The following is a 24,838-nucleotide window of genomic DNA, read 5'->3' as shown; positions in this document are numbered from 1 at the left end:
AGCTTCTCAAAACATTCCAGCCACCAGTTAAAGCTACAGTTATCACTGATTACAAGCAGTTTTTCAGGGACACCCTCAAAATCTTAAAACTATCTTAACACCAGTTTAGCCTCATGGGGAAGCCTTCTGTCTGCCCTCTGACGTGTGTTTGATGGAAAACGTTACATAACGGAGCTGGGTTTTGTGTTTCTTGAGGGTCAGGTAGAAAAGAAAGCTTTTATGCAAGACTCATCTTCTTTATTCCAAAAATAAATATACGTATATATATATATATTAGTCAAAGTTTTCCAAATGCCATTATAACATTCTGAAAGGGGGTGGGGGGGGCAGTTTCGTTTCTTTGGAAAGTTGCGAAGCCAACGTACGACGACTCACGGTAACAACACTAGCAATGTTGCCGGCAAATTGATAGGCTCAAAATCGATTTATACAAATTTTTGAAAGCAATAGTGACCCCCCCGCCCCCCCTTTATGACACAAGGGTTCAAAAAAGGAGAGAGGTCCCTGTGCTCCCCCCTCAAAGTCAAAAAGGCACATGAGCTGGGCGAGAAAAATTATTTTGTGCCATGGCGGCAAATACGTTCAGTGTTTACTGTGGAGTTTGGTTCAAGTCAAAGAAAGAAGATTCCTTTTTTCTTTTTGCAAAAGGATTATTATTATGATGAAACTCGGAGATAGAGAAAAGGCTGTCTTTCTCTTCCTCCTTTCGGGGGCTTTTCATATTGGTTTGGTTTTGGCATTGGGCAGAAGAGGAGGCAAAAGTTGCGGCGGAGTTCGACAACCGCATCATTCCGTTGTGTTTGGGCGGGTCGCCACGTACACAAAGACCACGATCAAAAGCACGACCACAGCCAGCGTAGGGAGCACCACGGTGGTGACCTGCTGTCGCGCTTCCTGCATGGCTTGTTTTCGCTCCTTTTTGTCTCTCGACGTCTCTTTTTTGGGCTTGCCTTTCAGCTGTCTCATTCTCCTCCTCCGGGACTCGCCGTCAATCAGCCAAAACGAACAAACGGGAATCAAGGTTGTGCCGGGATGCGAACGAAGAACGAGCCAAAAGTTCTCCGCCTCCCGATTTTGAGGAATTCTTGTATTTAAAACCTGGAAAAGAAACAGAAAAGAAAGAAATGATTCTTAGGCAAGGACAAGGGTAGCTGCTGAACAAGGATTAAAAAAAATTAAAAAATTCCATTACGGTTTTCACAATACAATATCTGGAACAGATAGAATCAAAAGACAAGAAAGAAAGGGAACGGAGAAAAAGAAGAGAAAAAGAACAGAGAGATAAGAAACATTAAAGATAAAGGGGGGAACTTCTGCTTTTCCGTCTGCACGTTACACTAAAAAATGATTACTTAAGATATTCAGTCCATCCATCTTTTCTACTTTCTGTTTAACCATAGTCAAAGTGCCATTCATTTCTTCTTCCCACGAGAAGCCCAAGGGGAATCCCAAATTGTTGTTGTTATTAATTAGTTTCTGTTAGTTCCCAGCACTATTCCTCCATATTGGATAATAGTAGGTTCTTCCATCCATTGTGTTGGACAAGGAGTAAATGCTTTTATAGGGGAGAGTGGTGAACCTCAGGCCCAGCTGCTGAATGCGGCCCTCAAAGCTGCTCTGTCTGGACCTTGGAACTACCCCCCCCCAGTTCACATCCCACAAAGGCCCTGCACATCCCACAAGTGTCCCAGGGGAGGTCGCAACCATATAACCACAGCATTACAATCACAACTAGACTGATTTTTTTTTTTCAACAGGAAGGTTGGGCAGACGTGAGGCTTGTGGAGATCAACATGAACCCTAAGTCACGTGAAAACTAGTGGTTTGGGAAGTAGGGGCAGATAACCAGAATTAAGAAACTGAGCACATGTTCGTCCCGAGAATTGGTTTTCTGCACCCTAACCAAGCTCACAATCATTTAACACACAGAAAAATCTACTCCGGGTTTCCCATCCTCATGCTGCCCAAAATATTTCTTGGTTTTAGCAGCATAACTCTCAGGGAGGAAAGAGGGGAGACTTTTTGATGCTCCTGTTGAACAACAGGGGGACAAAAGAAAGCCCTTTTCTTTCATGTTTTTGGTGCATTTTGATTCATTAACCGTCTGCATTGGTTGCGTTCAGATTTTAAATCTCCTTTGCCTATATATCACTTACGAGCCACCTTCTCCCCCTAGGTGCACTCCTGGGACTACAACTCCCATCAGTCCCAGCCAGCACAGTTATGGGAGTTGTAGTACACAACATCATGCTGGCGAAGGCTGGCTTTGTACAATATGTAAAACAAACAACTCACTTTATTTTGTAAAATAACACTGGCTTTGTAAAATAAGTAAAGTAAATAAAACCTGTCTTCCCCTGATTATTATTATTATTATTCTACCCTGCCCATCTGGCTGGGTTTCCCCAGCCACTCTGGGCAGTTTCCAGAAAAATATAAAAACATAATAAAACGTCACAATAAAAAGCTTCCCAATACAGTGGTACCTCAGGTTAAGTACTTAATTTGTTCCAGAGGTCTATACTTAACCTGAAACTGTTCTTAACCTGAAGCACCACTTTAGCTAATGGGGTCTCCTGCTGCCGCCGCACCGCGATTTCTGTTCTTATCCTGAAGCAAAGTTCTTAACCTGAAGCACTATTTCTGGGTTAGGGTAGTCTGTAACCTGAAGCGTATGTAACCTGAAGCGTATGAAACCTGAGGTACCACTGTACATGACTTTTATTTTTCTGAAATCATAGGAGCCCTGTGCTCCTTGCACCCGGATCCTCTCACCCCGACATTGTTGTGAATACCTAGAATAGCTCAGGAGCTTCTACCCAAAGCATTCCTAAAAAGCCAGGCTGTCTCTCTGGGAAAGCAAGGCCCAGACAGCCGTAACAATGCTCTCCTTGTGTAAAAATTACAGCACTTCATCATGCGGCAGACACTTCTCCAAGGCCACCAAAGTTGTGGCCGAGTTTAATTCAGCTACAAGGCAGGACCCCATTCATTCCAGGCAGCCAGACAAACAAACAAACAAGATAACACCAGCTAAGGGCTTGATGGCAATAACGAGAATTAAGTGTCCTGTCGATAACAGGGGCCTCGGCTGCCATCTTGAACAACAGGTCCCAGCCACAGGTCTACAGCCTTCTGCTTATATGCAAGGCAGAAGGTGCACGGAGGAAACATGGATCTTTTCTCACTGCATTCAGACCCAAGGTGCATTCATCATTTCTGCAAGGCAGGAGGAGCAGGAATCAAAGGGCTTTCTGTGGACAGCTCAAAACCTAGCTCATTTCCCCCCCCTGGCAAGGGCAGGAGAATTAAAGCTCGCTGCGAAAGAATGGTCACGCCTGGAGTTTCAAGAGAACAGGCTTTGTCAGGAAAATTTCACAGATGTAGACAGGGGATCGGGTATTCATTGGCCCACATGTTTGCACAGCATCCATAATTGTGTATCTGCAGAATGCGCCGTCGTATGCCCCACGATTTTGAGAAGTCGGTGGCCAAACCGATACATCGCGAGCTGTTCACGCAAAGAATGGGTTCTCGGGACCCCACTGCAGAAGGGGACCGCTGGCAGTCCAAATTGCGGTGTTGAGCAGTGTTGTGGTTTGGACGAGAGCTTGCTCCCCCCTCTCTTCTCCCCAAAGTGCTGGGTTTTGCAGCGCGTTGTTTTCAAAATAATTTTTGTTAAGCAGCATCAAAACAGTGAGGGGGGCCAAATGGAAAAGTTGTAAAGGAGTAAGCAAATGTTCTAGACTCATATGGGGAAAGAATGTAGCAGGAAAGAATTCGCACAAAGGCTCCTGAAAGAATACAACGCAAGCGCCTTCTGTCAGTGTTTCCTGCAACATTGGCAAGCTCTCCACATCTCCTGGGCGCATGGCTATTATCTAGACAGCAGAAAGAAAACCAAGAGATGGGAAGCATGGATCTGCGTGAGGAAAAGAGACCATGAAAGGATTTGCTTCGTAAGTAGAGCAAAGCCAGCTTCTGTGGAGTTTGCACATGTGTGCGCCAAGACTTGCAATATGGTTGTTCCAAGTCAGCTGCGGTGTTGCTATACAGTGGTGCCTCGCAAGACGAAATTAATCCGTTCCGTGAGGCTCTTCGTATAGCGGTTTTTTGTCTTGCGAAGCAAGCCCATTGACAGCTTAGCGGATTAGCGCTACAGCTGTCAAGCGGCTTCCAGCGATCAGCTGTTAAGCGGCTTATCAGCGGAACAGCTGATAAGCGGCTTAGCAGCTTAAGAAAAGGGCGAAAAAAGCGAAAAAACCCTTGGGGGATGCAAGATTTTTTTCGTCTTGCGAAGCAACCCCATAGGGGAATTTGTTTTGCGAAGCGCCTCCAAAACGGAAAACCCTTTCGTCTAGCGGGTTTTTCGTCTTGCGAGGCGTTCGTCTTGCGGGGCACCACTGTACTTATTTTGCAATGTATGGAAACACAACACAAGCTTAATGTGAGTCCACAGTGTGATGCAGCAGCAAAAAAAAGCTAATGTTATTCTAGGCTGCATCAAGAGAAGTCTAGTATCCAGATCAAGGGAAGTCATAGTACCACTCTATTCTGCCTTGATCAGACACACTTGGGATACTGCGTCCAGTTCTGGGCACCATAATTTAAGAAGGATATTCACAAGCTGGAATGTGTTTAGAGGAGGGTGACCAAGATGATCAAAGGTCTGGAAACCAGTCCTTATGAGGAACGCTTGAAGGAGCTGGGAATGTTTAGCCTGGAAAAGAGGAGACTGAGAGGATGTATGATAGCCTTCTTCAAATATCTTATGGGCTGTCAAATGGAGGAGGGAGCATGCTTGTTTTCTCCTGCTCTGGAAGGTAGGACTCGAACCAATGGCTTCAAGTTGCAAGAAAGGAGATTCCAACTAAACATTTGGAAAAAAAACAGTAAGAGCTGTTTTGCAGTGGAACGGTCAGGTTGTAGATTCTCCTTCCTTGGAGGTTTCTAAGCAGAGGTTGGATGGCCACCTGCCATGGATGCTTGAGCGGAGATTACTGCATTGCAGGGGGTTGGACTAGATGACCCTTGGATCCCCTCCAACGCTAAGACTCTATGATTCCAACACATACAGTGGAAATCAGATTGGAGAAGATAATGAAGCGGTCAAAACAGAGGAAGGTGCCTTAGATTGCTCCATCAAGCTCAGAGTCTCAGACTGGGAACATTTCCCATTCCTACCTTGGAGATACCAAAGATTGAACCTTGGGTCTTCTACATGCAGGCCAGATGTTCTAGCACTAAGCTATGGCCCTTCCTATGTATACGGGGGGGGGGGGGCTGCCTTATGGAGCTCAGTACTGTCTACACCAGTGTCTCTCTAACTTGAGGTCCATAACCTGAGGTCTTTCCCTCAAGGAACTACTGGAGCACCCAATACCATGCATGGAATTTGCCATCACAAGACCTAGTGGTGGTCACCAACTTGGAAGGCTTTAGAAAGAAGGTTATAGCCCCACAATGGATGAAATTTAACCACTTTTGAACGTATTGCAAAGTGCCAATAAGCCCTGGAATTGTCAGAATGGCATCTTTTTTGTGTGTGTCTTGTCTCTTATAAGGTTGGTGGTGATGAAACCTACTTCTAAGCTAGACGTTCCTTCGCTTTATTAAGTGCTCACAATCCAGAAAGGAGCTTTTGATGCCAGCGGCTCCATTTTATCTCCAAAGCTGGCTCAGACTACAAGCAAATGCTGAAAGGAAATAAATGACCAGGAAAATAAAGAACTGTCCTTGAGTAGTTCCACTATGCATTTTTAAAAGACCAGATACTTGTAATTTTCAAGTCACTGCGTTGAATGCTACTGAACTTTTTCTTTCTTTCTAAAAAAAAAAAAAATACTAACAACTTTCTTGTTTATCAAGGTCAGTAGGGTTTGGATTTAAAAAATAAAATCTATCTGAAGCATCATTTAAAAATAATGTATTGAAGAATTATACCTACAAGAGGTGTGGGGAGGAAAACCTATTCTCAGAAGCCATTTATGTTGTGCCCTTTCACATTTGGTTCAGGTGTAATAATAATGCACCACACTTAACAAAGGGAATTTGTAAGAATAATAATTTTCTGCTTTATATGCCGCCCATCTGACCGGGCTGCCCCAGCCACTTTGAGCTGCTACCAACAAATTATAAAACCACAGTAAAACAACAACCATTAAAAGTTGACACATGACTCGGACTACAAGAATTTGCTGAAATGGCGCAGCTAAGAAATACCCTGAGAGGCAATTCAAAACAAAAATTTATGGGAAAATGGGATAGATATAAAACGTATGTTCAAAAATACAGTAAAGGTTTGCTATCTATGCTAGCATTTGATTGACGTTGGAGTGACACTGAGTTGAGAAATAAGACTAAGAGCACATATTGATATAGGAATGTATTAGATAATATGTAAAGAAATATACAATAATAAGAGTACATTCACTTGTAAAAAAGGAATATACAACAGGAAAGACAGGAAGTCTATATGATTTGGGGGGGTTGTTTTTGTTTTTTCCTCTTTGTTCTTTTTTTTGTTTCATTTTCTTTCTAGGTATATAAAATTTGTATATAATTTTTGTATACATGTTGGAAATTATATTATAGTAAGTCCTGTAATGCAATATGACAACGTTTACCGATGGAATATAAGAATGTTAACAAGTAAATAAAATGCAAATTCAAAAAAAAAGTTGACACATGATACAGATGTCTACAGAAAGTCCTATAATGGTTTATCTCCTTGACATCTGGTGACATCACAGGGAGAGTGCCACCACCGAGAAGGCCCTCTCCCTGATTCCCTGTCACTTCACTTCTTGCAGTGAGGGATCCGCAAAGGAAGTAGGAGGGAACGGAAGACCCCATAACATACTCCCCAATTCCTAAAAATGGCTGAGTGGCTGTTAGTATTCTGTCTGCGCTGCAACACAGAGCACAAACTTTCCTCTAGTGCATGAAGATAAATTTTCTAGCATATCACAGAAATTTCCGGCAGCCCATTACATACCACTGAAGTATTATGATCTGTTCGTGTCCCCCCCCCCTCCCCAGTTCCGTTATTTTCAAGGGTAAAAAGCTTTTAGTTATATGCACGGCAATTCTAGGAGTATTAGGAGAGCACATGAAATTGCCATCCTTCAGACGGGAGATATGTATCCCCCCCACCCACCCGCCCCCGCCAAATTACAGGCCTAAATCAAAATTGACCTGCCATTAACAAAAACATCGCTTTTTACAGTTAAGTGCGGCTCGGAAAGTTTCCGGGCTTTCCGATTGCATTTGGAAGAAATGAAAATAATCTCCACATTCTGCCAGAATGACAGGAAGTAAAAAAAAGAAAGAAAGAAAAAGGGAGGAAAGAGCTATTTCAATGAGGTTTTAATAATTCCAAGTGTCTCGGGACTGCCTTGTAGGTGACATCTCTTCTATAGCAGGGGATGAAGGAAGAAGGTATTTTTTTTTTGCCCTGATCACTGCCTGCGGCCATCGCATATGCAGTAACCCTACTTAGCATTCGCATTACAGCTTTCTGAGTGCTCAAAGCACTTTCCCATATATTATCTCAATTACCCTTACAACGCCCCTGTAAGGTAAGCCGTATTATTATGGTCTGCATATTACAGGCGGGGGAGAAAGAGGCTGAGAAGCAGTTACCGTATTTTTCGCTCTGTAAGACGCACCCAGCCATAAGATGCACCTAGTTTTTAGAGGAGGAAAACAATAAAAATAAAATCTCTCCATCTCTGCGCAGCACCATTCACTCCATAAGACGCACACACATTTCCCCTTACTTTTTAGGAGGAAAAAAGTGCGTCTTATGGAGCGGAAAATACGGTAGCTTGTAATATCCATGAGTCGCCATTCTTTTTTAGTTGGGACCTCGCTCGTTTTCCATTTTTGGGCGAACGAAACACGGGCTGCAGTGGTGGCATACATAAATAGCCATTTTTGACACCTGGGAATTTCTATCTGAATTATCCCCAATGAAAAGGACTCTGTGTTTTTTTTTTGGGGGGGGGAAGGATGTTTAAACATTTTTTCCAATTCATTATAAATTATTTCCCAATACTCTTACCCTTTTACAAGTCCACAGGGGTCAGCTAGTCCAACCCCACCCCCTGCAATGCAGGAATATTTTTCCTTCAAGGAAATACTCCATGGCGTATGTGGTTCCTCTCTGCTGTTGAAACTGTCTGTTTACAGGGAATAGTTTGAGAATGGCACAGGGAAGAAGCCACCCTAAGAAAACCTTTTTTCTGCTGAGTATTGCAAAATCTCTCCCCTCCCCATGAAGTTCTTTTTACCTGTTTCTTAGGAAAATCGCCCCCAAATCAAACACTGCCATACACTTGGGTTTCCCCAGACATTTTAGCCGCCTTTCAAAAATTCCGCCCGGACGCCATTTTCGACAGACGGATCCCGGCTCTATCCGGGAAATTCCGGACGTATGGCAGAACCTAGTACAGTGGTACCTCGGGTTAAGAACTTAATTCGTTCTGGAGGTCCGTTCTTAACCTGAAAGTGTTCTTAACCTGAGGTACCACTTTAGCTAATGGGGCCTCCCGCTGCTGCCACGCCGCTGGAGCACAATTTCTGTTCTCATCCTGAAGCAAAGTTCTTAACCCGAGGTACTATTTCTGGCTTAGTGGACTCTGTAACCTGAAGCGTCTGTAACCTGAGGTATCACTGTATTATGAAAAGTGAAAAGCAATACAACTTTCCGGCTCTTTCCTTCCCAGTTTGCACAAGCAGAGTTAGGTTTCTGGTAAGCAAAATTTGTCAGGGAAAAAAAGCGCAGGACTGGTCCTATCCCCACCCTACTCTCTCCATGGATCTAACAGAACAGTGTTAGAAATTAGCCAGGGGCCAGGCGCGTTTTGCATCTGGCAGGGGGTCCAATTGCGACCACATGGAGATCTCTGAATGCCAAGTAGGCGACTGACATCTCCACCTGGCTGGCCGTTCCAGCTTTCTTTCTAAGCCATGCATCCCCATACTTGGCCCTCCAGCTGTTTTGGGACTACAATTCCCATCACCCCTGACCACTGGTCCCCGGTTAGCTAGGGATGATGGGTGTTGTAGTCCCAAAACAGCTGGAGGGCCGAGTTTGGGGATGCCTGAGGTAAGCAGAAGAGCTTATTTTCATGGCATTTATCTCCCATCTTTTTCTCCAAGGAGTCCATGGTTCACCCCCCTCCTCAGTTAATCCCTACAACGGCCCTGTGACGTTAACAAGCTACGACTGGCTCCAAGGTCACCCAGGGAGCTTCCTGACTGACTGGGGATTTGAACCCAGGTCCTGGTCCAATACTCTAGCCATTACAGCACCCGGGTTCCCTAGAGTACTTCTGCTCTGGGGCAGCTATAGATAAAACAAATATGGGGAAAGCAAAACGTCCCTCAGAGAAGGTTCTGAAATATTTTTCCTTGTAGTCTGAATTTGTTTTATTCTGGACTGTTTAATTTGATGTTTTAACGCAGAGCTCTCCAAACTTTTCATGTCGGTGACGCACTCCGCAGACACGCATCATTTCGTGGTGCAGTAATTTCAGTTTTACCAGCAAAACAGAGATTAAACCAGCCCCAACACTAACGTGTAGCAACACAAGGTTGGGAAAGTTATGTTTTAATGCGTTGCAAACCACTTTGATATTATGTTCTTTAAAATATAAAGCGGTATAGAAATGAACTGAACAATAACCACACTGTGATAAATTTCATTTATTACAGCACCTAGGAATTCCGTTGTAGCGACTGTAACCTAGGTTTAAGGTGCCATTTGGTTATTCCCTTATAAATCTGAAATGTGGTTATTGGCTTATAAATCTGAAACTGCCTGTGAAAGGTGGGAAAGGGCTTCTGAATGCTACAGGTATGGTCAGTCACATGAAACAGAACCAAATCTCTCCACCCCCATTCAATTCCCACTGGTTGACCGGATGCATGTATTGAAGGCATGAAAAGTGCTATGCTGTGATTTCTTTCTAAGGAATAATTTAATAACTTATAACTATGTATGTCTCACGATTAATCTCAAGGCCACCCTTTATCAACTCCTGCAAATTAGGCTCTCTTACTTTAAAGAAAAAATGCTTGGCAGACAAACGGAACTTGCCAGAAAGCCGGAATTATCTGATAAAACCTTTGCATGTATTATCGAGGGTCCGAGGGTCTCTTGAGCAACGTATATCGTTTACAAATCCAAAGAACAGCCAATAATCCGCTAATCAAACACAGAGATTTATGGGCTCACAAGCAGGCCATCAAAATAAGTAGGGATTTATAGGGGATGAATTTGCAATCCCCAACTGCCACAATTATAAAAAGGAAATTTCCATATTTGGGGTTAGACGTTATTTAACGCCTGCAAAATCAGGGCAGATCAATAATGTAGGAAGTGTGCCTTGAGGAATGCAGAATACGATAACTGCTTGTGGTCACATTTTGTTTAAAAAATCCCATATTTGGGAAGTTGAGGAGAAAAATATTATAGAAATAACAGGGAACCAACTACCTATTCAAATATGTATACAGCAGTTGCATAAAAAATATAACAAGCAGCCTGTAACATAAAACATAACATTTCAGTAACATAAATAAAAACATCAATAAACGTTAGTTGGTTTAAAAGGGGGGTGAATCATGCTTCAAAGCCCTGTCTAAATAATACAGTGGTACCTCAGGTTAAGTACTTAATTCGTTCCGGAGGTCCGTACTGAACCTGAAACCGTTCTTAACCTGAAGCACCACTTTAGCTAATTGGGCCTCCCGCTGCCGCCGCACGATTTCTGTTCTCATCTTGAAGCAAAGTTTTTAACCCGAGGTACTATTTCAGGGTTAGCAGAGTCTGTAACCTGAAGCGTCTGTAACCCGAGTGTCAGGGAACTGCCATCGGAGCTAGAGGTGGAGGCAAGGCTCCAAAGCGATGCTGGAGAAGGGCCCAGCAGGGAGAGAGGCAGCTCATCGGCTGGGGAAGGAAATCAGCGTAACACCAGGGATAAAGGGGGGCAGATGGGGGAATCGGCGAGGTGGCTCCATGACTCCTCGCCGGAGACCAGCGGGGAGACCCTCCGCTGCCCACACCCACCCTGCGCAGAAGACTTCCGCGCAGGGAGAGTAGGCGGAGACTTGGCGTCAAAGAACTTCTTTGCTGGAAGAGGTTCAAGAGACGCCCACTGACGGATTCTGCTAGCGACTGAAACAGCCACAAAGTGAAGGTCTGTCCAGACAGAAAAGGTTTAACCAGGCAACCTAGCCAGGAGTGGCGGCAACTTACGCACGAGCAACCCCTATAACCATTACACCGAGGTACCACTGTACTGACTTCAACAGCTGAGGGGGAGCATAGCCCTCCTGGCTCATTCTGAATTCCGTGGCGATGCTGCTACAAGATCTGAAACGTTTGTCGGAAAGATGACATCGGCACGGGCTTGGAGATTGCCGGACTAGAATTGGCAAGTAGAACATTAAAAAGACCTTTCAGACTCCTTAAAAGATCTAAGGAGATGGCTAAAATTGAGCTGCACTGTTGAATTTGTGAAATAGATTTACCTCGCGAGCTCGCAGCAAGGAGAAGCACTCTGTGATACCTTTCAGAGAAAAAAGGAACTCTGCGTTCCAACTGGGAATTTATTTGTGGAGCGTCAAGCTACTTCTGCGAAGCTTTCTTTCACCATCATTCCTTTTCTGCAATGCAATGCAATCTGCAACTATGTTTTATTTGAAATGCATAGTGTGTGCATCGGTTCAAAGTACTGTTGTCATATTGCAGTCTTAGGGATGCCTGACTAAAATTCAACACGGATATCGTCTCTGTGACACAGCACTTGTGGGAAAGGTTACGACATGCCTCACCTGCAAAATATGCAGGTTTCAATCCCTGGTGTCCCCAGGTATGGTTGGAAAAGACGCCTTTGTCTGAAATCTCAGGACAGCTGCTACCAGTCAGTGCAAACAATATTGAGCTAACTGATAGTGCAGCTCCCTGGTGTTAGTATGCATTCTGATGAACGCACTGAAATAACCTTGAACAAGCCTAAGTGTGTGAAACATATTCGCCATCAAATCTTTACCCAAGTCCAATGCAGAAATCGTACAGGACAGGTGCATCACCCAACCTCTGCTTAAAATCCTGCAAGAGAGGGGAGTCTACCACTACTGTTGTTTCCCTACAACGACTTTTAAATTGTAAGCTCCTTGGGGCAGGAACCGGCAGACCGATGGGCCTATACAGAAAAATAATAACATGCCTTCAACTCCTTCCCTCTGTTCTGGACCCAGGCTAGGATGCAAGCAATTGCTCACCATACCATCCAAATTCCAGCAAACCTGGTACACGCATAGATCTCTACAGTCACGATCTGAGCAGTTTTGGAGGACCCTTTAATAAATTGGAGGGGGGAGCAATTTTTCAAAAAGCATCTCCTTATGCGTTCGAAACCCCCCTCTTTGGCCTATCTTTCCCCATCCCAGTTCTCCCAGTCTGCACACTCACACGGAAGACACCTGCTCAAAAATCAGGGCAACGATCCTAAAAGCATGTTACTTCGCAACAAGCCACTCTGCTCTTCTAAAGGGGGAACGATGCGTAAATCATGTGCTAATGATGTGCGCAGTTTCTACACAAATGCCACTTCTATGTAGAAAAACAGGTGCAGAGCAGCCACGAGGGACGTCTAAATGAGAATGGATATTGTTTGTTCCCTTGGAGACTGAGCCACTTCTACTGGAAATTCCTAAATGTGATGCTCGGAAACCGTTAGAATGCGGAAGCCTGACAATCTATACTTTTTTTAGGCTTCGGTGCAATTTTGCACCAAATTAAAACCGCACGGCTTCATGGACAGCAGGCAGGGCGCTGCAGATACCATTGAGGGCAGGTTTAAGCTTTGCTTTTAAACATTTTCCTTTCCTATATACCCCACAAAACCCTATGCATTTGGGGGGGGGTGCGCTTTAAAGGAGGGGCTGCAAAGGAAAGGAAAACCATTTGCACTTTGCTATCGACCTGTGATGATTAAGCCTAAATCGCAAGGCGTCTCGTTGACACCCACTACACGATGCAAACACAACTCGGGGATCGCGTGTTTGTTCAGCGCTTCCCAGTTTAAAATCTACAACAACTGTGAAGGATTCTTTTGAAAACAGAGCAATTTGTCCATTTATTTACTCAAGTTCACTCAGCGTCTCAAAAGTAAGGGGCGGAACGATGACCAACCACCAAAATACCACTAAACCACTGCACTTAGCAAAAGACACTTAAACCACTTATGACTGAGAGCAACAAAAAGGGGGTGGTGGAAGAGACACGCCATCATTTAGAAGTATTTGTCTACATAAAATGAGGAGAATAGCGTGACTTGCCAAATAATTACACAATTGTTTGTACATGACCAATATCTGCTAGGCAGAAGTCAGAGCTGAGGAAACTTTGGCGCAGCATGAGGCGCAAACCCACAACCCCAAGATTAAGAGTCCCATGCTTTACCAACTGAGCTACTACTAATAATAAATTTTATTTATACCCCTCCCTCCCCGGCCAGAGCCAGGCTCAGGGCAGCTAACACCAGTAAAATTACTGTAAAAACATAATAAGGGGGAAACCCCAATTTAAAATACAGGTTAAAATGCAGCATCATTTTAAAAAGTAGCCCATAGATCAAAACCATAAGGGGAGGGAAGCATAAGGGTCAGACTGAGTCCAAACCAAAGGCCAGGCGGAACAGCTCTGTCTTGCAGGCCCTGCAGAAAGATGTCAAGCCCCGCAGGGCCCTAGTCTCTTGTGACAGAGCGTTCCACCAAGTTGGGGCCTGTACTGAAAAGGCCCTGGCCCTAGTTGAGACCAATCTAACCACCTTGCGACTTGGGACCTCCAAAATGTTGTCATTTGTGGACTTTAAGGTCCTCCATGGGGCATACCAGGAGAGGTGGTCCCGTAGGTACTACACAATGTCCCAGTGGTCTGACTCCCTATAGGGCAGCACCCTACGTTCCCGATTCCCTCTGATTATAAGCCACTAGGAGGAATCTGAAAGCCTGCAGCCTCTCATCCGCCCCATCCTTGTCCACCTGCAGACCAGCTGGGCTGAGCTGATTATTGGTTGGGCTACTCGTGAGCAAGCTGCTGGCCCATCAGCTTCCTGCTCACCTGAACAAAGACAACTGTTGTCCCAACAGCATTTATAGAAGCGGGAAAGGCACGCATGCAAACTGTAGCACATCGCTGGAGATCTGGATAACACCCTTGATGGAAATGGGCACTGGAGATAAGGGAACAAACAGCCTAGACAAAAACGCCCGTCTGGTTCCACATATCTGCAAAAATGCACACAAACACACACTCTTTCACAGCTATATCAGTTCTTTCATCCTATGCAATGCAGCATCTGTGCAAGGAATTTGTTGGCCTCATTTGCCTTCATGGTTTTGCAAAAAAGGGGGAAAGCAAAGATAAAGAACCATCGGCGCTTCTGATTCTGATCTCAGTTGGTCATTAAAATCCTGGCACAGATATTCCCTTTCAGGCTCTGGACTTGGCAGGACCGGGCCCACAGCAGAAACGGGCTGTTAATTCTAAAACCACAAAACCAAAGGGGATTCTGGCACGGAAGAAAAGCAGTACGAAAACAAGCCCCAGGACTTTAGGCCAAGAGAGCCAGCAAAAGATCTCTTGTGCTGCCCACATTCTCCCCTGCCCTGCCTTTCTCTTCCTGCACACCACCCCAAACTCCCAAAATCCTGCCAATTTAATCCAGGTAGCCCACTGCCAATTTAATCCAGGTAGCACGAAAAGAGTTGGACTCAAGAGAGCCAACTTAGACGGCCATCTATTTTTTGTGGCGTGGGTTGCGTGATTGCCCCAAGCTAATTATTTTATCCAAACCCATTGCGCAGGTTGGTGAAACCGCTCCTGGATTACACCACTACAAACTGTAGGGCACAGAGTTTGCAAGCTGGAAGGCTTCTCCATGAAAAATGCACTAGAAGAACCTTTCCTTACAGCCAAAGGAACTAACCTGTTGCTCTCTGGATGAAGTTTGAGTCCACCACCCGCCAGCCCCAGCCAGGTCATGAATGATGGAGAGTTGAGTCATGTATTTATTGCATTTATGAGACGCCCTCCCTCTCAAAGGAGCCCAGGGTAGCAGGCAACAAGTGATAAAACAACTGTAAAAACCTCTTTAAAGCAATTCCAATACAGATGCAGTCTGGGAAAGAGGTCAACTCATAAAAGCTTGGTTGGAAGAGAGAGTTCTGCAGCCAACAGTGAAAACACAACCAAGACTATGTTTGTCTGATTTTCAAGGAGAGGGAATTGCAAAGGGTAGATGGATACCACAACGCTAGAGGCCCGATTCCAGGTACAAGGGCACCTGTTGGAGGCCTTCAGGGACGCGGGTGGCGCTGTGGGTTAAACCACAGAGCCTAGGACTTGCCGATCAGAAGGTCGGCAGTTCGAATCCCCGCGACGGGGTGAGCTCCCGTTGCTCAGTCCCTGCTCCTGCCAACCTAGCAGTTCGAAAGCACATCAAAGTGCAAGTAGATAAATAGGTACCGCTCCGGTGGGAAGGTAAACGGCGTTTCCGTGCGCTGCTCTGGTTCGCCAGAAGCGGCTTAGTCATGCTGGCCACATGACCCAGAAGCTGTACGCTGGCTCCCTCGGCCAACAAAGCGAGATGAGTGCCGCAACCCCAGAGTCGGTCACAACTGGACCTAATGGTCAGGGGTCCCTTTACTTTTACTAAGAGGCCTTCAACAGCAGAGCACAATGATCGATTAGGTAGTATATAAGGGGTGAGACAACCTTTCAGGTATCCTGGTACCAAATTGTGTACCAAAACCAGCATCTTGAACTTAGCCCGGTACCTAACTGGCAACACAAATTATCCAAAACACCCGGAAGGTCACAGGCTCCCCATCCCTGCCTTATGGAGAAGATGTTCCCAACCTCCTTGATGATATTGGTTTCTGAAATCGCTCTCTCTGCCCGCATGCCAGGGGAAAAGGGTACACTGAGAAGTTTGAAACTCAGATATATAATATATGTTAGTCATCAAATGGCACCTTAAACCTAGGTTGCGGTCGCCAAAACAGAATGTCTACGCGCCTTTTTAAAATATAAATAAATAAATAAATAAATCAGTGAGGTTTATTAATTCTATTTTTATTATTCGTTTCATTTCTATGTCTCTTTGTATTTTAAAGAAAAAGTTTCAAGGTGGTTTACAACACATTAAAACATCAAATAAAACAATCCAGAATAAAACCAATTCCAAGCTTCAAGGAAAATATTTCAGCTCCTTCTCTTTGACATTTTGCTTTCCCTGGATTTATTTACCTACTTAATTTATAGTATAGACCTGGGAGATCGGGGTTCGAATCTCCACTCAGTCAGGAAGCTCCCTGGCTGACCTTGGAGCCAGTCGCAGCCTCTTAACCAGGCATAGGCAAACTCGGCCCTCCAGATATTTTGAGACTACAATTCCCATCATCCCTGACCACTGGTCCTGTTAGCTAGGGATCATGGGAGTTGTAGTCCCAAAACATCTGGAGGGCCGAGGTTGCCTATGCCTGCTCTTAACCTACCCCACAGGGCTGTTGCAAGGATTAACTGAGGAGGGTGGGGGTGAACCATGGATTCCCTGGAGAAAAAGGTGAGAGATAAATGCAATGAATAAGTTCTTCTGCTTACCTGCTTAAGAAAGCTGGAGGGACCAGCCAGGTGGAGATACGTAACACCCAGAGATCTCCACAGCCGCAACTGGACCTGTGCCGGTTGCAAAACACGCCTGTCTAATTTCGAACACTGTACACGATGGAGGAGAATCTCATCCTTATTAATTCAAGGTTTATTTCCCATGCACTCTCGCCAAAGACAGCTCAGCGCCATCTATGGAGAAGGACTTTTGGAGACTGGAGCTGAAATGCAGACCACCTGATTCCTGCTCCACATGTAACAGGCCGGTGAGAGCAGAACTGAACAAGAAGAATGGTTAGATTCACCTGGATAGGAGTTTCCTCTGTGAGCAGACGGAGGAATTCAGCCCTAATTGCCAAGCGATGCCTAGGCAGCTGCCCGCAGGGAGCTTCCCGACTGGAAGGAAAGCTTGTTTGATTAGTCTCTTCCAGCTTGTCAGATTGGCAGGGGAGATGTTGGGGTTTAGCTTTATTAAGGAGGAAGAGGTGACGCTCATCTTTCTCCAATGCCCCGAGCCTGTGTGGAAAGGACCTAATCAAAGTGTTTGTTTGGTTCTAAAGCAAATTAAGCAGCCAATTTATCAGCAGGAGAGTAATGCAACTTCAAAGGCTGGAAATAGGTGTTTTTTGTTTCGTTTTTATAAATGCCTATTATTGCATCGGCTGGTAAGGATGCTGATAATAAATGGGATCGGAGCAGGTATGGAGGCCAGGGGCTTAAATTTCCCCTTCCACACCTGCTTGGATTCTGTTAATTACCAGTTCCACACATTATTAGACAGACAGACAAACAGAGCAGGTTGCATATATATCACACCTTAGATCAGGGTTTCCCAAACTTGGACCTCCAGCTGTTTTTGGATTACAAGTCCCATCATCCCTGGCCCTGCTAGCTAGGGAATGATGGAAGTTGTAGTCCAAAAGCAGCTGGAGGTCCAAGTCTGGGAAGCCTTGCTTTAGATCAGGCATAGGCAAACTCCGGCCCTCCAGATCTTTGGGACCACAATTCCCATCATCCCTGACCACTGGTCCTGATAGCTAGGGATGATGGGAATTGTAGTCCCAAACATCTGGAGGGCCGGAGTCTGCCTATGCCTGCTTCAGACACATCATGTGTAGCTTGGCTCTAAGCATCATCGACCCGGGAAAGAGAGCTGGGTCTCTGGGTTTGGCATTTTATTATACGTGCTGGAAGCCGCCCAGAGTGGCTGGGGAAACCCAGGCAGGTGGGCGGGGTTTAAATACTACTGTTATTGTCACTATTATTATATGGGCAGCAGTGGGTAGTATCCAGTGCTGTTCTGCTAGAGCATCAGAACTGCCCCTTCCTCTCCCTTGCAGCCCCCCCGGCAAACCCCTCAAAATCCAGAGGGTATGGGGACCCTGCAAAGTAGATTTTGGGGGCCTGCAAGGAGAGGAGAGGGAGACCTGCCATGCAAGTGAAACTCCACACATACAGCACTGGAGACATGCCAATGCTTTGAAACTGGCTGGGGGTGGGAGTGGGGAGGGGGAAATCTAATGCAGACATTAGGCTGGAGTGTTTCCAACCACGTCAACAGGTGTACAGACCTCCACCTGTGCAACAAGATTTTCTTTCTTACTCTCTTCTCCCCTTGCCCCCTGCCCCACCAAATCTGCTCCAGAGGATTGGGGGATCCTCCAGCCCAGAACAGATTTTTTTTGGGGGGGGGGGGCACCGGGAGAGAGAAAAAGGGGGAGGTGGCCAATCAAATCCCCACCAGTCTCTCTTAATCCTACACATAAAGACAGCACAGAACAAAAAAAAAAAACCCATAAAACTGAAACCGAATCCCCTTTGCTGAAATTCATTCCTTTTTCTCAGAAGAAGAAAAAATAAGCAAGCAGCAGGACTCTGCCTGGTATAGACAGGTAAGGCAGAGACATAATTGCCCTTTAATAAGAACAACAGGAGGCTTGGAACAAAATCCCGCAGCTCATTCTTCCGTCCGCCCTGTCGCTGTACCAATGAAAGAAAATTACCTCCCACTGGCTGTGCAGCAACGGCTCCTCGGCTCACAGTTATTGAGCCAGCTTTTGCCAACCTGGTTGTCTGCCAGGCGTTTCGGACTACAACTCCCACTGGCAGAGGGTGGTGGGAGCCTCTGGAAGGAACCCTGTCGGCTACTCCTAACCTAAGGCATATCTTGCATGCATATGTTAAGGCCATTAAAAGTGTTTTTGGACTACAATTCCCATCATCCCTGGTCCTGCTAGCTAGGGATGATGGGATTTGTAGTCCAAAAGCAGCTGGAGACACAAAGTTTGGCAAACCCTGCACTAATGCAACAATACATTCTCCAGGCCTCTTAACCTTTAAGGAAGGCATGGGGGACCTTTGTTGCTGAACTACAGTTCCCATCATCCCTGGCCATTGGCTATGCTTGCCAGGCACGATGGGAGTCGTAGTTCAGCAATATCCCGAGGGACATTGTTTCCCACAGCTGACCTAAGGATTTCTGTTCTGCCTTTTCACAGTGTCACACTCGAATCACTTCACGGCCTGCGGCGATTTTTCTTGTTTCTATTCCGGCACAATCCTCGTTAAAAGGAAAAACAAGGGCGCATTTATTAAGCACTTCTTCTCTGCTATAAATCCCCAGCGCTTTAAAGGCTAAGCCAAGGCTGACAGGAAACATCTTCCTTGGGCTAGTGTGTCTTCCAAAAGCTTTGCGGCTTCAACCGCTGTGCCAGATATAGAACTCTCCCTCAACCTTGCCTTGCAAACCGGTTATATATCGAGGTGAACGGAAATAATATTTTTAGTTCCTCGGGAGCTTGTGTCAAGGGCTTGAGCTACCTGGCACAGGGAACACCTCGAACCCTGCCAAATACAAGGATATCTTTAAAGGCAGATATATAGACTGACCTACAGAGAACATGAGGCCTACGCGACTGATTTATCCTGAATTTGAATGAAGAGACTCTTAACGGATGCGGTTCTCTGGTGCAAAAAAGACTGAGCTACGGATAGTTGGTTGCTGAGGGAATCTGTTGCCAGGATTGGAATTTCCAGGTGGAATCCTGTGTTTGATAGGGAAGAGGCATCAGAACAGCTCCATCCAATTGGCTTCAGGCATGGAAATGAGGGTGGCTGCCTTTCTCCTTTTTTAAAATGCAATAGGTCTTCCGCATCACGCACGCAGATGCATGCCAGAACAGTACACGTTTCTGATCTGGCTCTCTGTGGCAACGTGCTAAAATGCAAGATGCTTTTCGGATAGTGCGGTTATCTGAAATGGCTGCAATTGTCACCCAGGTGGGTGTACCAATATGTTTTCTAAAAAAAAAAAATCCAAATCAATAGGTTCTTGCACAGCAAATGTATTTGGAAAAGGGGGGTGGAGTGTAACAACAACAACAACATCCCACCCATCATTTGTGATCTCTCTCCAACAACACGCTGGACACGGCCTTGGTCCAGTATATCTGAGGGAGCGTCTCCACCCCCATCGTTCTGCCTGGACACTGAGGTCCAGCGCTGAGGGCCTTCTGGTGGTTCCCTCACTGTGAGACGCCAAGTTACAGCGAACCAGGCAGAGGGCCTTCTCAGTAGTGGCACCCGCCCTGTGGAACACTCTCCCACCAGATGTCAAAGAGAACAACTACCAGACTTTTAGAATACATCTGAAGGCAGGCCTTGTTTTAGGGAAGCTTTTAATGTTTGATGAATTACTGTATTTTAATATTTTGTTGGAAGCCGCCCAGAGTGGCTGGGGAAGCCCAGCAAGATGGGCAGGGTATAATTATTAATTATTATTATTATTATTATTATTTAGTTGGCTACAGCTGGTTCCTCTACTGAAGTAGAAAAGCAAGCAAAAGTCAGTGTGCCAATATTTCACCTGATCAAAATTATCCTGCAGCTAACACTGAAGACTTTCATCATTTCCAGGTCACATCCAGTTTAGGTTATACAGCATGCGCTCAGTCACAGGGCTCTGTTGAGGCGTTGCTGCCGCCAGTGGCTTTTTTCAGCTGCAGCGCACCAGAACGCAGTCGCGGCACCTCGCAGGTGTGTGCCATTGCAGGCAGGTGCTTCCCCCGTCCGCTTCTTGCCTTTACGTACTTCTGAGAAGCCCAAAACGAACACTCCAAGTCAAAACAGGCAGTGTGTGTGAGTCTACACTTTTTCAAGATCTAGGACTCCACTTCGCTCCTGGCTGCTCCTTTCCAAGCTATTTCCTTTTCTTCCACCTGTCTCCCATGTAGCGGCGGTGGGCTTGAAGCTTTCCGGCAAGGCTTCTGCTGCTGCATGTGTGCGCACTTGCACAATGGCCATTCTGAGCTGCCCTAGCCATCCGCCCAAATCTAAGAAAATGAGAGAGTCAGGGGCGCATTGATTTGGCCTTCACCAGAACCAGGGGCGACTCCTAAACCAGCTAGGCGGTGAACGTGGCTGTTGTCAAACCAGCATCTGTTCAAGGTCTGCCCCAAGTCGCCCGCAGGCTTACTGCAACAACTTCACGGTGGGTTCCTGCACCTGTTTTTTCTTGAAAAACAGCACTGGCTGAAGTGTATTGATCCAGTTTTGTTCAACACACCACTGGCTTTCAGTTCGTTTCCAAGAACTGGTTACTATCCACAAATCCCTAAACGGCTTGGCACCGGGATATCTAAAGGACCACTTCTCCTTCATATGAGCTTTCCTACCCACTGCAGTTTTCCCAGTAGGGATGTGTGGAAGTGAGAGCTGGACCACCAAGAAGGCTGATCGCCAAAGAATTGATGCTTTTGAATATGGTGCTGGAGGAGACTCTTGACTTATCCATTCTGAAGGAAATCAGCCCTGAGTGCTCACTGAAGGACAGATCCTGAAGCTGAGGCTCCAATACTTTGGCCACCTCATGAGAAGAGAAGACTCCCTGGAGAAGACCCTGATGCTGGGAAAGATGGAGGGCACAAGGAGAAGGGGACGGCGGAGGACAAGATGGTTGGACAGTGTTCTCGAAGCGACCAGCATGAGATTGACCAAACTGGAAGTGGCAGTGGAAGACAGGAGTGCCTGGCGTGCTCTGGTCCATGGGGTCACTAAGAGTTAGACACAACTAAACAACAATAACAACCCACTGCATTCTGCATTTGAGACTTTTATTGTTGCCTTCAGAGGACTCCGAACAGGGCCTGTTCTGTTGTGAGACCCAAGATGGTTCAACTCCCTTCCTCGCAAGATCCAGCTAGCTTCAGCCTTGATGGTTTTTGGGCAGGTTTACTATTCTGCCGGGACACGGGTGGCGCTGTGGGTTAAACCACAGAGCCTAGGGCTTGCCGATCAGAAGGTCAGCGGTTCGATTTCCCACGATGGGGTGAGCTCTTGTTGCTCGGTCCCAGCTCCTGCCAACCTAGCAGTTCGAAAGCACGTCAAAGTGCAAGTAAATAAATAGGTACCGCTCCGGCGGGAAGGTAAACGGCGTTTCTGTGCGCTGCTCTGGTTCACCAGAATCGGCTTAGTCATGCTGGCCACATGACCCGGAAGCTGTACGCCAGCTCCCTCAGCCAGTAAAGAGAGATGAGCGCCGAAAACCCAGAGTCTGCCACGACTGGACCTAATGGTCAGGGGTCCCTTTACCTTTACCTTTTACTATTCTGCCAGGCATTTGATCTGAATCAAATTTCTTTTCTCCTTCTGAGTGTGTATTAAATGGCTCTATCATAATGCCATGTGTGTGTGTGTGTGTGTGTGTGTGTGTGTGTGTGTGTTTATCTATGTTTATAATTGAAAGACAACAGAGGGACTTTTGGGGGCTGAACAACAAAAAAAGGAGATATTATAAACAAAGGAAACAATTAAAATTCCAACAGAACTTATTTCTAAGGGCGAGTCATGACACCTGTCAGCTTATTACTCAATAATTATCCACAAGTGATATCCCGAATGTGTGAAAATAGCTACTATGGGCAGATTTTGAATATCATGACTATCACAGGCTATGACTCACGGCTTTCAGAACACATTTTAAAACAGAAGATAGGTTAGGAGCTCTGGGCGATTTGAAGTAGGCTGGCAAGGACCTGATTCCAAACTGCTTCGCAACGAGAACAATAGCACTTCCTCCAATTATTCAGCCGAGATGGAGAAAGCTCTGGCAAGGAAGTTTTTGTGTAGAAAGGACTGCGAGTTCAATTGTGGTCCTCAAAAGGAATTCCTGGGCTCCGGGTTCTTTGATGCTGAGTGCATGTCTTTTCCAAAGCTGGCTCAGGTAAGATTCCACCAGCCTGACGGCTGCCGCTCTCCCCTGCTAAAAAAAATCCGTACCCACAAAGCACGTGAAATAACATAAATAAAAGGCGCAAGGCTGTTCCAAGCAAGCGGCAATTGGCATGCACAGCTATACCTTGTTGCATTACGTGCACATGTGAAATCAGTTCCCTGTAACTACCTCTTGGCTCTACAGAAGCATATTCGGGTCTTTTCCAGTTCCTACTTTTGAAAGCCAGCACTGCAGAGATGACGCGCCGAGCGCGGGACGACTTGAGACGGCAAACACTTGCTCTCGCCTAGCCCTCCATAAATCAGGACTGACAACAGTAGATTATTACTCATTCAGCGTAGAGCATTCTTGGGGCCCGGGGAGTGCTGGCATCCTTCCAAGAGCTGGTGAACATTGGTTCATATACATGTAAATGCTTTATTTTTCTCCGCATAGGCAATTTCACAAAATGAAACACCAAATTAGAGAAAAGCCTGGTTTGTGTGTGTTTCCCCTCCTCCCTGGCTTGATGTCTGTCTTAGATACAGAAAACCATTTTTTTACATATGAAAAAGGATCTCATCCCTTCTCCACCCCCCTGTCCCCCCCCCCCAACACACACCCCAGATTCAACAGGGGAAAGTCACCACTTCCTTTGATAGAAAGACAATTTTGCTGTGGAAACATGAAAGCATTCTGCATAAATATTAATCATGGGCACTGTTCTGGAGTTAAAGGAGGACAGGCTTATCCCAGGCTCCTGTGGCGATTTCAGTTGCCCAGTGTATACTGATGAGGTTTTCCGACGCAGGGAGCCAGCGTACTAAATTAAGGTGCTTTTCAGCAAAAAAACAGCCACCAGCATGGGGGGGGGGGTGAAGGTCCATAAATCCCACTTGCAAAACAAAACGCCATGGCACCCTCCGGTTCTGTCTGCCCCTCTCATTTTTCTACAACTGCATTTTTTATTTTTGGGGAGGGTTGCCTGTTTTAAGGGATTGCTGCTTGCTTTTTGTGTCTGTTTGATCTGTTTTCAAGCGTGGTGTAGTAGATGTGTTGCCTGTTTGGGGGCAAGGCTTCTGAGCACCGTCAGCTTTTCCTTCTGGGGAATGGGTATTTTTAAAAAGTAGACACATCACCTTGCCAACAAAGGTCTATATAGTAAAAGCTATGGTTTTCCCAGTAGTGATGTATGGAAGTGAGAGCTGGACCATAAAGGCTGATCGCCAAGAATGGATGCTTTTGAATTCTGGTGCTGGAGGAGACTCTTGAGAGTCCCATGGGCTGTAGGAAGATCAAACCTATCCATTCTGAAGGAAATCAGCCCTGAGTGCTCACTGGAAGGACAGATCCTGAAGCTGAGGCTCCAATACTTTGAAAAGACCCTGATGTTGGGAAAGATGGAGGGCACAAGGAGAAGGGGACGACAGAGGACGAGATGGTTGGACAGTGTTCTCGAAGCTACCAGCATGAGTTTGACCAAACTGTGGGAGGCAGTGGAAGACAGGAGTGCCTGGCGTGCTCTGGTCCATGGGGTCACGAAGAGTCGGACACGACTAAACGACTAAACAACAACACAACCCATTCCACATGCAAACCGCAGCTCCAGCTAAACGGAACAGGGCTGGTCCAAGGCATTTTGATACCTGAGGCGAAAGATACCAACGCCCAACTATCTGGAGCAAACCGAACGGACAGCTGGACCTTACTTCAACACTGGCGGCAAGATAACACCTTCTGCTTGTGGGGCACGCTATGTGACACATACACACCAACCCCTCACCTGTGCTTCTCCCCTCCTGCATTCGCCGCCTGAGGCGCCTCATTCAAGCCACTGTTAAGGCTGGCCTTGCCAGAATGAAGGAAACAGCAGTCTTTTAGCTGTTGCTCCAGATTAGCAACCCACAGCTGCATGTGCACCCATGCACTTAAAGTGTGTA

At 46.0% G+C, this 24,838-nt stretch overlaps 1 protein-coding gene across 4 annotated transcripts in view; it reads right to left on the bottom strand.

Moving 5' to 3' along the window:
• Positions 1–215: 215 nt before the first annotated feature.
• Positions 216–24,838, bottom strand: part of SMCO4 (single-pass membrane protein with coiled-coil domains 4) — a 48,601-nt gene continuing 23,978 nt past the window's right edge. For 2 of the 4 annotated variants that reach the window (XM_081910232.1, XM_081910233.1), the window contains exon 2: positions 216–1,098. In XM_081910232.1, coding sequence (XP_081766358.1) covers positions 787–966 — 180 coding nt within the window. In that variant the 5' untranslated portion in view covers positions 967–1,098 and the 3' untranslated portion in view covers positions 216–786. Of the gene's footprint in view, positions 1,099–19,576; positions 19,723–24,838 lie in introns of those variants that run through there. The other 2 variants (XM_081910231.1, XM_081910230.1) reach the window with 2 other exon arrangements.

The sequence above is a fragment of the Podarcis melisellensis genome, assembly GCF_964234715.1.
Source record: "Podarcis melisellensis genome assembly, chromosome: 4".
NCBI classification, from domain to species: domain Eukaryota; kingdom Metazoa; phylum Chordata; class Lepidosauria; order Squamata; family Lacertidae; genus Podarcis; species Podarcis melisellensis.
This window is presented reverse-complemented; position numbering and strand designations above follow the sequence as displayed.